General features: G+C 39.6%; 1 protein-coding gene across 4 annotated transcripts in view; it reads left to right on the plus strand.

The window, feature by feature from the left end:
• The window catches only part of LOC115765518 (flocculation protein FLO11), a 33,800-nt gene that overhangs the window by 15,407 nt on the left and 3,677 nt on the right, over positions 1–14,716 (plus strand). The window contains exons 2-6 of one of the 4 annotated variants that reach the window (XM_030709135.1): positions 4,306–4,856; positions 4,923–5,119; positions 8,406–8,892; positions 8,981–9,027; positions 10,509–13,358. In XM_030709135.1, coding sequence (XP_030564995.1) covers positions 4,306–4,856; positions 4,923–5,119; positions 8,406–8,892; positions 8,981–9,027; positions 10,509–13,358 — 4,132 coding nt within the window. Of the gene's footprint in view, positions 1–4,305; positions 4,857–4,922; positions 5,120–8,405; positions 8,893–8,980; positions 9,028–9,396; positions 9,874–10,508; positions 13,359–14,716 lie in introns of all 4 variants that reach the window. The other 3 variants (XM_030709136.1, XM_030709137.1, XM_030709138.1) reach the window with 3 other exon arrangements.

The following is a 14,716-nucleotide window of genomic DNA, read 5'->3' on the forward strand; positions in this document are numbered from 1 at the left end:
TGACCAAAAACAATTTAATCGTAGCACGTTTGAGTGTATATTAAAGTACAATATATATATTATACATATATATATTATATATATATGGGTATCATATCTCAATAATATCTTGAATAATAACATATATTTCGTTTTGGCGAGAGTAACAAAATGTTATTTTATAACAAATATAAAAGACACACAAGGAATGTACGTACTTTTTACTCATGAGAAAATATACAATTCTGAAAACTACAATAACTACAGTATTTTGAGTATGTTTAAATGCTGTGGCCAACAGAAGTAAGAACTGCATGTTTTCTCAAATCAAATGCCACAAGTTTCATATTGCATATCACAGTAAAGAGACTAAGAGGAGCCGTGATCATCCCACTTACCATTGCTTCCCCATGTGATGTGTGCTAAATATTAAAAGTTCTTCACCAACGTTTGTTGAGACATACAGATGGCTGTCCTTTTCATCTTGAGCAATCTAATGGATCGACATGACAACGTCAAGGTTATAAACAAGTGCGGCTGTACATACAGGTGCTTCTCTTAAACTTTTCCTAAATATCACTTTACTCCATGGTATTTTTAAATTAAAAACAAGAACAAGAATTTTATTTTGAAAGGCTTAATAAAAAGCGTTTAAGCACGTTGAAGTGCTTTTGATCATAAAGCTTTCCCTATGGTAAACCGTTGTTAAATTAGCGATTTTGATAAATTGATGATAAAATAGACAAACAAAAAATGTATATGTGGCAATTCAATACTAGCCAGGAGCCTTGTTATATAACTACCAAAAACTTGTACGGCTCTAGTGCAGCCAATGTTTTGAGAGGGACTCACAGCTGACCGTAGCAACTGTAGTAATAAGTCGAAAACCAGGCGAGTGTTGCATAGTTGTGTATTTCCTGTTTGTGGTGCATAAAATAGTGGGTTCCAATATACTCTCACTTTTGCGGTTGGCACATACTATTGCATATCAGTGTCATTTTCAGGTATCGAAACGAAAGGCAACTGTACTGTACTATTTTTGCTTTAAGGCATGGCTGGTAGCTTTTAGGCACTTTTTCGAATATTCTTGTAACGATTCCACACGTCAGACAGATTTTAGATGTTTATTGGCACCTAATTAAAATAAAGCAAAAAAAGCTCAAATCACACGATAACACAATTAATTGGTTGAATATATATTTAAGCTGAATATTTATTGCGCTTATATTAAACCATTATAGGATTTTTAGATAATTGAATCTGCTACCGAAATACAAACATAATAATAAACTATATATAACAGTTAGTCATCAGCACAATTTATCAATTTTGAGCTTCTTAAGCTTATAATATGTGTGAAGGCATTTATTGTAGCCTTGCACCCAGGAAGTGACTGTAACGTTGGTATATTAGAAAGGTAAATCCCAACTGCCGGTCACAAATTTCCTGCGCACATGCAAAGTAACCGTTGGTCAGCTCTCAAATGCTGGTAACAAAAGAAAAAGCAACAGCGTAAACTGTAGCAAAACTTTGGTTACCCGCCGAAATTGTGCCTTCAGGTCTCTGATACGCCTTCTCGTTGAATTGTGCAATCGATTAAAAACTGAAAGCTGACCAATGGTTGTTCTCCATTTATAAAGCGTGCGTTTAATTGTGAACCGCATCTAGCGAGTAAGTCGATTTTAGAAAAAAATTAGCTGGCAGGCGATTTCATAATTAATATGTAATTCTTAGTCAAACTATTTTGCACTACCAAATAACAGCAATCAGCGACAAATTGAAATAGGACTTATAAAAAGCATTAATATATTGCTGTGCAGAATCCACTGCAGTTAATAATGTGAAGCTCCTTAATTTAAAAGTATTATTCGAAATAGAATGTCAATATCAGCTAAGTGCTAGGTGTTTATAGCATTGGTGTATTTTATTTGTTGGGATAAGGCTGTGGCCTTGTTTTGAACGTTTTAAATTAAACTCGGAAGTTAATGACCTAAATAACAAAATTAGTGCCCGGAAGCCGTAAGTTCGATGTATTAAAGCTACATAAATTCGCGCAAATTGACAGAAAAGCGTATCAATAGATATAATGTACAATTCAAATTGTCCGAGTATTTATTGGGCTGCCTTTTTATGTACAGTATAGTACTTCACTTTCAATAAAGTCGCGTAATGTGCTGCTCTTATTTTTGAACAAGTAGAGCAGCAAAAAGCGAAGCAATCGACAAACGGCGAACAAACTCACGAAAAAAAAGCCAATCAGGCTTATGGCCGAATTACTGTACATTGCATAACAACCCAGCCACGCTCTAACTCTGGCTAAGCAAATCCACGTACACACTTTGTTTAGTGGAGCAGAAAGTACAAACAGCAACAATGAGTTGGTAGTTGTGTTGCCAAGTGTGTGCTGGCACTGGCTAAGACAAATGTCATCCTAGGCGATGGCGGCTTTATACTTTTGCATGGCCGATTGCCATTGGCACGTGATTAGCTTACTTTTTGCGGCACTGCCAGCCAGCTGCATATATCACTCAGATAGTCGGTCAGTGCTGCGTTTGTCAGGCGAGACTGAAAGCTACGACGCTTTTGCTCGATAATTATACGCTTTGTGGTGCGTACTGCATGATAAATAGATCTTATCTACCAGCCTTGACATGATTGCTCACATTAGAGACACAAACACATAAACAAATTAGAACACTATGGGAGGGCTGTGCCTACCTTTGAGATGCTCGTACATCTTAATCGATTATTTAATATACAGGCATCTCACTCAGAAATATACATTTAACATTTACGTGGCCTTTTTATAATTTTATTTACTTTTCCAAAAAAAAAATTGCTATATTCGGGAATTGTCCCGATGATGTCTATATGTATTTAGAAAGACGCACAATTATTGATCAACATGGTTTCAACGATTCATCTACGCCCAATTATAATAATTATGAAATGCATAGCGCGGTAATCGTGGCTTAGAAACAATTAATGGGTACAATAAAAAAGTGAATGTAAATTTGTTTGGGAAAAGGTGTCTCTATCAAGCCAAATAAATTGTATTACTTGAAAAATATAAGGTGCCTCTCGTGCCGTTTCATGGCTGGTCAAAAGTGCAACTTAACTCCGCTTAACTATAACTTGTTTTTGTTTGTAAAATGCTCACGTCGCAATTAAAGTGTAGCATTATAATGCTCAGTTGCAGTCCGGCGCTTGTGTGTATAAGACAGTGTAGGTGGGTCACAAAGCGATTGGGTAAAGGCTCTGAAGCACTGTCCCAAGAAAAACCAAGATACATATATATATACGTATAGATATATAAATAAAAAATAAAACAAGTTTGTCGACTATATAGCTATGGCTTACATTCTAAGCATAAGGTCTTAAACCAAAATCGAACAGAAATCGAAGGTTGACTTTAATCGTGTCGAAACGGACTCCTTGCATAAATTTACTATGTTGCAATTCGATTAATTTATTAGCTGTGGTTTTAGCTGTCAGTACAAAAATATTGCAAAGCAAGATATATGCTCAAAATGCTAAGCAATAAGAGCAAAAACAACTTCCGCCCCAATTACTAAATTGCGCCCATTGCTTGGGCGAGCCACTCAAATTGGTCGCACCATTGGCTTAAGGCTGTCTCAGTTATTTTGGCTTTGTTTAATATTTGGCATGGCTTTGATTGCAACGAATTGGTTTCAATTCAAATTCAGCCTCAATTGTTTGAATTGCTAATCAGTTTAAGTATTTGGATAAATTTTTTTTAACAATAAATGGTACCGTGTGGGCTTGCGACTGGTTTTCTGCGCAAAAGGTTATATTAATGGATCAGATATTATACTCTGTTCTCAAAGGAAAAGAGTATATTACTGCTCAACTATATGGAGATGTTGAGATACTTTAAAAAAGTTTTTTTTTTTTTCTTTTTTAAGCGAGTAAAAAATTTTATTTATTTTCCAAAATTACCAAAAATAATTTATGGAAAATAATGGTTAAACTAACATGTTTCTTTGGAATCTGTCATGTTTTTGAAGATTCATAAAACAATGACCTAGAAAAGAATTATAAAATTCTTTCTCTTAATAAATCCGAACGGTCAGACAGAAAATGTTGTATCAGATTTCTTTAATTTTTATTGAACAACTGATACTTAATTCTAGCCAAATCAATCGGATTAGGCAAGTAAAGCCATAGCCAACTTAGGAAAAAATCAATATTCAAATAGAACGAAAAACAACAAGTTAATTTTATCCAGATATAACAACTATGAATGTAGAATAAAATTATATATATGCAATAAATTTTAAATATCTTGCGGTATATCCTTCGCAGGGTTGACGAATGCACAGAGCAAACGTGCACCACGTGTCACTAACTCACGCAGTTTTGGCACCAATGTTAAGTCAACCAGCTCAAATGGGGTTAGCTTTGACTGTCCCGAAGAGTTTGGGTATTACCCTCATCCCACGGACTGCACACAGTATTACGTATGCGTATTCGGTGGTGCGTTACTCGAGAGCTGTACTGGAGGTCTTATGTACTCGCATGAACTGCAGACTTGTGATTGGCCCAGAAACGTGGGTTGCGAACTGGTGGATAGTGGCACGTCGGCCACCTCTACCGAAGTAGGTGGCGCCTCACGTAATAAGCCACAGCAACATGTTCCCAGCCGCATTCGCTTTGGGGCCGCCTTCACCAGCCCTGCAGCTACACAAAAGACAATCACAGTTCCGCCACAGTATCATCGTTCACCTCCACAAATCATACAAGCGCAGGTTCAGCACATACCACCGCCACCAGAACTGGCCGTATCACCAAATCCGGTGGTCACGTCACGCGGACAGCCAAAATCGCTTCTGGACTCGCAGGAGGAAATAGCTAAGGTAAACCATGGCCAAAAGACAGCAACGTGATCTCAAATGGTAATTATATATTTATATACCATACAGCTCTACGCTGAGGCACAAGAAACACTGCCACCAGTTGAAGAGGAGGAAAGCGATCGTCAGCAACGTGTTTATCGTGGCCAGCCGAGTACTGTTAGCCAAGTACAGCGGGACCGCGATGGCATCCTTCACCAGGCCAGCATAAATGCTATACCCAACCATGGAAAAATTGGGTCCTACACGTTCGGAACAGCTTACAGGTAAGTTATGTGCCATTTAACTTCCGCTCAAATGTAGTGCTTCATCTGCCGTCGCTTAAAAACTAAATTTATTGTCTATTGATGGTAATTTACTTTTTGTTTTATTTTCAAAAATGCATAACTGATTTTAAATTCTTTTCAACCCATTTTACCACTCTTTTTTCTTATACAATGCATACTGCACTATTTTTATATTTTACTGCAAACGACACAACAACCGACTGATTATGATTTTTGGCTTAACTCTGTACGCAAACAGCGAAAGCTTGGACGACGACGTGACAATCGAACATGAACTGTCACATAATCGACTTGATGTAGACAGACGACGCAAACGACGCGATGTTAGTGGGTTAATGTCAACTACGCCAGAAGAATCAGCTGCCTCTACTGAAATACCAAACGATTCAAATACCTCTAGCGAGGTAATGGAGCCCGATAGTGCCAACAGTACCCAACTGGGCAGTGGCGAAACGACGAATAATTCCAATAACTCGAATAACTCACAAGAGCAGTATGACGAGGCAGCGCCATTAGTCTCTCAACTGCAAAAGTACTCATCAAAAATCAGTCAATCTGAGATTGGCTTTCCTTATACGGACGCAGACTACAGTGAGCTTGTCGAAGACAACAATGATACGGTTACAGGAGAATCAAGGCGACGTGCTCGTCAATTGCGGCCCTTTCCGCATGCAGCTGTTAAATGGCCGGCGCATAGCTACCGATCCGCTGACACACCAGTTCAGCAGCCCTACATTCAAAAAAATAGCTACAGTTTTGGTAGCTTTAATCCCTATCTCACTCCACCAAGCCAGCAAGGTCACACCAATCAAAAATATAACAAACTAAACCCAGGTCCTGGATATAAGGCTTATCCCCAGCAGCCACAACAGCAGGAACCTGTTGCGTCATATGGAAAAAAACCAACTTTGGTCTACACAGGCTATAATTTGTCACTACCGCCGCCTCCGTTGGAAGATGACTTTCGACCCATTGCAGGTAACTACTATGGTGCAGCCAGCTCGACAAGCTCAAGGCCACCAGGTGGTTATCAAGAACAAACGAGCCAAGCCGATTTACTACCCTACCTTATACAACAGCTTAAAGAGCTCAAAGAACGCAGAAAACAAATACAAACTGAAAACTTTGCTTACTTTCATTTGGACAATCAACCTATTGCCCCTAGCGCGCACAGCACCACCCCACGGCCGTCATTCGAGTACTTTTCCACGACTAAGTCGACGCCCCAAGTAACGCCAAACAGCCACTATGCACAATACAGCACCATGGGTGGATTTTACAATAACAACCCGAATTATGTGCCAAGCACATCAAACTATTCTGGCAAACTGATATCTCAGTACAGCATTACTCAAAGTCCGGAGCCACAGAGCACGACAGAGAGCAATTACTTCCAATATAATATTATTGCGAATCAAAAGATGAAGGGCGTATACAATACTGCCCAGTTGAATCAAATAGAGAATGCCGCAGTAAAGGTGCGCCCACCGGTTACGCCACTACAGGTGACACCCAACTTTAATATTGTTTCGGCGCCTAATTTAGCTTACAACAAACCTAATGTCCTGCAGCAAATACCTTTCCGAGATTTGTCACATTTGCCAGTCGGAATCAGCTATGCTTCAAATACTACCATACCAGAATCGTATCAGACTTTTACCAAATCTATCAGCTCCACTGTGCCTCCCAAGCTGGACTCACGCAAGCCTCCGACAACTGCCAAGCCTCAGATGACAAATTTTCAGTTTAATATTAACGAATTTATGGCAAACTTAAAAGCTAGTGATCTGGCAAGTTTTAATCCGGCTGTAAACCCATTAATTAAGTATTTTAAGCAGGTAAGCAATGATGGAAGTGGCAATATTCGCAATGCCTTGATTCTTCGCAGACCCGTCAGCAGTTCGACGCCAACTAGCACAATAACAACCCGACCTCCTTTCAAATCCAATCCAACACCTACAAAAGCGTCGATTAGCTCAACTACTCAAGCGTCAACAACGCCTATTCTAAAAGGTTATAAGATTTTCGTAAAGAATACGCAAAATCAGATAAACAAACAAATAGCTGAACCAAATCAATCAACGACGACCAGCACACCACGACCACGGAGCAGTGGCAGCAGATCTACCACCACTCAGAGAACTGTCGAATACTACGACGAGGATTACGATGATGGAGTTGACGAAGACATGCTGCCACCGTCACGCATGCCCCCCTACATGCCCATGTCAGAGACAATGGCACCACCTCGTCCACAGGTCACAACTGTTGTACCTCCCACGACAAGGGCAAGCAAAATTCGCCCTAACGTACAAACAGGATTTATAGAAGCCACAACAACGCGCCGACCATTTCCAAATTTTTCACAACTCAATCAGCCCAACGCAGGCAATGGAGTTCCTGCGTTCATCAGCTTTCCAAGTGACATATTTCAAGAATTGAAGCAGCGACTACCACAATTGCAAGGATCAACAGCCGTCAACACTCAATCTACACTCCGCGTTCGCGTTACCAATACAACAAGCACTACAACGCCTACAACCCCAACAAGAATCCGATACACCGTGCGACCACAGCGCGTGCGCGGACAGCAGAAGTGGCAGGCCCAAGCTGTGAATAACCCTGACGGATTAGAACGCAAGCAAAATGAAACCGGCCGAGGGGCTGCCTACGCCAAGCCAGGTTCAAGCAATGTTGGTTTGGGCGGCCAGCACTTGAACTCGATACATATCAGCTCAAATACGGAAAGACAAAGGTAGTTATAAAAGTCGCGGAAAATATGCTGTTCAATTATTTGGTGCCGCTACACAAAAACACATAAATACGGCAGTTACATGTACATAATTATAAATATAAATGCCACTGCCCTTTAAGGCGCTACTGTTTATACGTTTACGTTCAGACCTTACCCATAACCAAGAAATCTAAACAGATGGAACTTACCAAAGATGTACAGTTGACTAAACAAATTTTTTAGGGACTGGGCCAATCTAACCTAAATTTCAACCGCTACTTAACTCATCCTTTATGACTAATACTTTAAACTACTAAACGATTCCACAAAATATAAAAACCACACAGATTTAATTATTTTTTGATTTCGTTTTGCATTTTTCTTCCCCTTGTAATATATGTAAATTACCATTGTCTTTACACACATACATATGTATTATATAATGACATCAATAATTTAAATTATTTAAATTATACTTGTTAATGTAAATAACTTGCGCCGCATACTCTTCCCACATAATTGTGTGTAAAGAGTTGAGTCATCTTCTCCGTCATCGCTGACGGCGCAAACTTCCGATAACATATTTCTACAACCAAGCTCACAAGCTTCGCCGTCACAGTTTGCATCCAATCGTAACTACTACAACACATCCATATTCAATCATGGGGGTGGCTACCAAACACCACAGCAGGCGCAACAACAACAACAACCGTCACCATTTCAACAACCGCAACAACAACAGCAACAGGCACCTGCCTTACCAGACCCCTATGATTCATCATACTATTCTGTTTACGACGACGATATTGATTTATATAGGGACATTGAGTATCAACAGCAGCAAGAACAGCATCAGCAAAAGTCCCAGCCATACCAGTCCACAGTGCGTCAACAACAGCAATCAACTTATAGACCGTTAGAAATATTGACTACGCCGACACCACCCCAAAGACCAAGCTACAGCAGCCAGCCCACTTTGAGTTATAATACGGACTATGATGAGGATCTCAATGCACAGGTAACCGTTTTTAATAATAAGAAGATGTTCGTTAATCTTGAAAATTAATTTTATAATCATGTTTAATAACTCATCGTTCATTCAACAGATCGAACAGGATAATGTGTACGATCAACCTACGCGAACTCCGCAACGGTAAGTAGTCTCTCGTTTGTAATCGCAATTCAAACTGAAATTCTGTAGCATCTTGTTAAAAACATTACATTTCATGCATCACAAGTTAATAAGCTCGCTGACAAATCTTACTTACAAACATTTCAAAATATTATGTAGCAAATCTATACAATGTTCTTGAGAAATTCAGCTTAATAGCTTTGAAAATACCATAAGTCCAGTTAGCTAGCGTATCCTTGAAAAGTACAAAAGTCATACAACACAAAAACAAGTACAACCACCACAACACCAAATGCATCAAAATTTACACACATTTTCATCTCTAAACTGCAACTGCTACACGTAAAGGCCTATCCAAGACAACCAACCTACAATAAATCTCTCTACCAGGGCCGAAGCGGTGACCATCCAAGCCCTGGACACGAGGGCAACTGCCTCGACGACTGCAAGACCAGCTGCTAGGCCTGATGGGCGCAACTACTACGACACAGTTACCACACCTATTACAAACTATGAAGAGACCGATTACAGCTATTCCAGCTCAGCAGAGTATGCCCAAAATTCACCCGCGGACTACTATCAAAGCGAGCAAACTCTAGTGAAGACTAGGCCAAACACTCAAGCTCCGAAATCAAAAAATACGGACGATTATTATCTGATTGCCAATGATGTCGCACATTCTACTTCAGCTCTTAAAGTAGATCCGACTAAGAAGTACACGACAATGACACCCACACGTCCTCCGATCTCAAAGTCATCTTCAGTACCAATCAGGAATACAAACAAGATTACCACAACTACAACACAAACAGTCACAAAGCCACCTGCAACCACTACAACAACAACAACTACATTGAACCCTTCCAGGTACTTTCTACTCCACAATTAGTCAAATGTCTTACTTCACTTATAGATACCTAGTTTTTCTAGGCTTTCTTTATAATAGCCTTTACTTGGCCCACCACTGCCTTATTGGCTTTTAGATGATAAATATTTATAAGCATCTCATTTCATCGAATCATATGATTTTCGATTACATCGATTACACATAGTTCCGAAATGCAATTCGAGTTGGCTTTACTATCACTTATTTATTTAAAAGCGCGTATAATTTCGTCAGTTATACTTTGCTGTTTATTTTATGCTACAACTTGGCTACATTTCACAATTACCCAGTTTTCTTTGTGTTCTTTGAAAGTGCAAAATTTTCAATAAGATACGAACGCTCAAATTCATTGCATGATCTTCATTCACAATATCACGTATGGTTGCGTATAATGTAGCAATTAGGTATTTCGCGTATGGCTTCGTGAAGTTCGCATGGCATGCGCTTTATAATATGATCTAGAGAAGTGATTCAGCAATTACTATTCCAATAATGAAAACCAAAAGATTCAGATATATCGTTATATTGTAAAAACATATACATACATACAAATCAAACTGGATATGATACTAACACTAATGTGATTGTTTATTATAAATACACATTTCTTCAACAGCTCAAAAACGCATGCAAATAAAAACCTTAAGCAAAATGTTATAATCAAATTAAAGACAACACCATCACCACGTACCACACAAGCACCCAGTACAAAAACCCCAACGACCAGCACAATAAAGCAACCGTCACTCCTCACATATGACTCCAATCCCTTTCTCAAATCCAAGCTACAATTTCTTGCCAAGTCCCTGATCAGTGCTGTGGCTGGCAGTCAAAGCCAAAATATCAATGACACAAGAACTCCGGCCCAAGTCCAATCTACAGTCACACCTGCAATCAGCGAATCGTGGGCGTTGGCAAATGACAGTGCAAATAGTAGTAGTACTCAAAAGTATGTTGAGACAATTTACGATGAAAGCCAGAATGTGCAGAATGTCCAAGGGGGAGAGATATCTAGTAGTCGTACTTTTGAAACAAGCACTTCGCCCAAGTTTCTGGATTTCATCAATGCCGCAGCTTATGGAGCCAGCAACTTAGTGCGCGCGCCCACAGAAAAGTCATTTAAGACTCTTTACACAAGGGAAAATATATACAACGGCCTTGAAAAAGACAAAGCAATATCCACCGAGCAAAATCAAAGCAAACGTATACAAAGCTATGTGCTCTCCGATGTTAAGCCCCAAAGCTTTAGGCCAACTACAAACAATTCGTCAAGGGCTGCGTCATCGGACCTGTTAGATAGCTCAAGTACAGCAAGACCCAACAAAGCATACGAGTATAGTCTGGAAAGCGGTTCTCATGGATTTACCTTAAGGGCTAAGGAATCGCTAAGCGAGGAGAACGTGTCTGAGCCACTGTTTGAACGCCCTGAAAGTGGGCAACGTCTTAAGCCCAGCACAACAACAACAACACGTTTGCCACTTACATTAGTCAATCATGTTAGCACGGAGAATGAAGATATTATACCAACAACGTATGCCCCGCTACGTATTTGGCGCAACGGCCGTCCAACTATTAAGCAAACACATAGGAAACCGACCAAAATGCCATTATTAAGCGTCACTGATCTGTCCAGCACTACTGCGAAAGCAACTACCACAACAATAAAAGCACCTAGTACTTTTAGTTCTAGTACCGAACGAGCGAGCTCTGGACAAAGTTTTACATCCCGTGCAAATATATTCAAGGATAACCTGAACCGTGCTACGAGCAACCCAGGAATGAGATTTGTTTCGCCCTATAAGAGCCTTGAAAGTTTGCTTCAAGACGAAAGGCTGCCACACAACAGCCTCAGAACAACAACAAGAACGCGCTATGCAAATGCTCCTGCCTCAATACCGTTTCTCCAAACAACGCCAAAGTCTACACACAATAGCTTTCCTACGAACATTATTCAAAACAATGCCACCCAAATTGTCCTTGAAACTATGACAAACGGCAATATGCGCAACTTTAGCATAAGTGATGTAATTCTAAGCACCTTCAGTCCTCAAAGACCAAGCATGCCGCGTGCTACTACAACAACCACTGCCAAAACCACAACCACAAATAAAATACCCACAGAGGCTGCGCTTACTACTACAATTTTAGAACCAACAGTAGCTACTGTAGTGACTTCGCCCTCAATCCAGGTGTCTGAAATCGCAGTGCGTGCACGTGGGCGGTCGCGGTACACGGCGGCTACGGTCAGCTATAATTTAGATAGTGTTGACGAGCCGACCACTTATGCCCCCAAATTTAAGATACCCAATAGCTATGAACTGAGGAGCTCCACATCTAAACCACTTTTAAGACGCAAAGCGCATCGTGGTCGAGCTGCTACCAGCCTCCGGCAAACAATATCCGAATCGACAGCTAAGTCCGGAGAAAAATATGAAACTTATAAAGCAGCTCAAAAGGCCAAAGAGACGGTTTATAGGTATCAAATAGCCCCAACCTCTGCAAAGCCGATAACTGCTGAGGATACAAGCTCACTGAAACGCAACCCAAATGAAAATGAAGCCTCAATCTCAGATATCCCGCGTGCAGAAGCCCTTATTGCACAGCAACCACTCAAAAATAAACATAACAATAGCATAGAACAGAGCATTAGCACAGAGACATCTGCCAGTTCTATCCAAGATGTTCATAATATATCCGACCGGCCACCTGTTAAGTATCTATATTCGAACAAATATCGGCAACAAACAGCGGAGCGTACACTGGCGGATAGTCTGCAGAATGCCGGGTACATAACGACGGCGAACGGACGAACCAAGTTTCGTGCTACCAACGTGCTGGAGCAGCTGCAACATTTTCTTTCCGCTAGCGACAGTGATGAGAGCGGGTCACCGCAATTCGTTGATGAAGTTTATGGTTCAGAAATAAAAGCTTCTGTTAATGAGATTATACCGGGCGTTTCAACAAGCCGTAGTGCAACGACTACAATGAGATCCACTACTGTCATGTCTGCATCACTGCCAACCACACGCGTCCCACTTTTTGCATTTAAGTCGACAGAAACCCCATCCAAATCATATACCCCAAGCCCTACTATTAGCATATTAGAAACAGATGCAAAAAAGGCTAACACTAGCATCCCAGATATTAGTACTGAACCTGTCCCTTCAACTACGAATGCCACTCCCTCTGTAACTATATCTTCTCCACCAACAACACGAGTTTCGAGGGTAAATAACGCCTTGAAGTCGTCAATTGCCGCTGCTGCCGCCCAATCATCTAGCCAGGTCTCTACCTCATCCACCTATCAAATGCCAGGGGGTAGAGCTAACAAATTCCAATATGGCCTTGCCTCCAACAGTAACAACAACCAACACCAATACAACAACAACAATGCCGCTGTCGCTGCTGTCTCGGTGAAGTGCTCCGATAGCACGCTGAGCCCTAAGTGCAACGAAATCCCCTCAAGGTATAAATAGCTAATTAACGCTCTGTAGTAGCTGTCACCTCTGCATTATCACTCTCCTGTCTTTTTATACAAATTCACCGTAATTTTGTTTTGAACACAGATATAGTCTCCTAAAACAAACCCAACAACTGTACTTTTATGTAGTTTTCTTTTCTCATTACCCACATTCACCCACTTTTGTAGAACTCTGGTTGTTTGTTGGCTTTCTAGTATGCCTTTAATCTTTATTAAATTAAACAACCAAACTGGCAAAACGTCTTAAATTTTTTCTGACCAATATAATGCCAAGATCCATTAAAACTACATAGTTTTCGCCTTGTACGTTTTCGTAAATTTTTAGTGCAAAGATACATAAATACTAAATATTAGCTGCTCTGTAAAATGTTGCAACAATGTACAAAACGGTGAGCATAAGTACGTAAACAAATCGTAACCGTTAGGTGGTGGCCAGTTTAACTCTTCATATATTTTTGTCTATTATTATTGTGATCTTTTCATTTTGATTTTATAATGCTATTATTGGCGCACTTTTTATTTTTATTTTTACGTAAACGATTATAATTAATACATACCGATAAAAATATGTATGTATGTACAAGTCACAATTATGTATAAACTGAAAAGACAAAATTTCAATTTGCAAATTATGATTTCACATATATATCATTTTGTCTCTAATGCGACGCATGTAAGTATATGGCTCGTAAATAAATAGCTAGATAACAAAATTTAAAAGACCACTAAAAGAGATTCATTACAGCTATAAAGTTATTATATTGATGTCGATCTGCATTTGCACATTTTACTGAGCTTTAATATAGTATTTCTGTTTCTAATTAGTGTTGAGAAGGGCGTGGAAGTTTTAAGCGGCTTTTGTAAATCTGCCCTAAAACTTCAAATATTTTCCGCATTAAACAAGTTAAGCATTTGTTCGAGCTAAGCCAAGCAGTTCCGCCCCCAAACATGCTACAGAAATTGTGAATCATGTTTTAAAGAAGTCATACAAAGTAAATTATTCATATTTTACAGCGGTCTACAAAGTAAATCAACATCAACTTTAATTATAATGTCTATTATTCTCAGCCTAGGTTTACAGCCCAATCCCGCTACACATACACATAAGTATACTATACATATCCGGTTCTCACTTTACATAATCGAATTGGCTGCTGATATGAAATGCTATTTTATTCACGTGTACATATACATATATATATATATATATACATATATATCAATACTTACCTACTTTTCAAATACATGGGTTACGCGAAGTTTTTACTAAATAACACTAACTAAGCACATAAATAATCTTAACTTAAACTTTTTTGTGTAACAATAGCATATAAAATAATTGG

This window comes from Drosophila novamexicana, unplaced genomic scaffold (assembly GCF_003285875.2).
Source record: "Drosophila novamexicana strain 15010-1031.04,08,12 unplaced genomic scaffold, DnovRS2.1 tig00000974-arrow-arrow-pilon, whole genome shotgun sequence".
NCBI lineage: Eukaryota > Metazoa > Arthropoda > Insecta > Diptera > Drosophilidae > Drosophila > Drosophila novamexicana.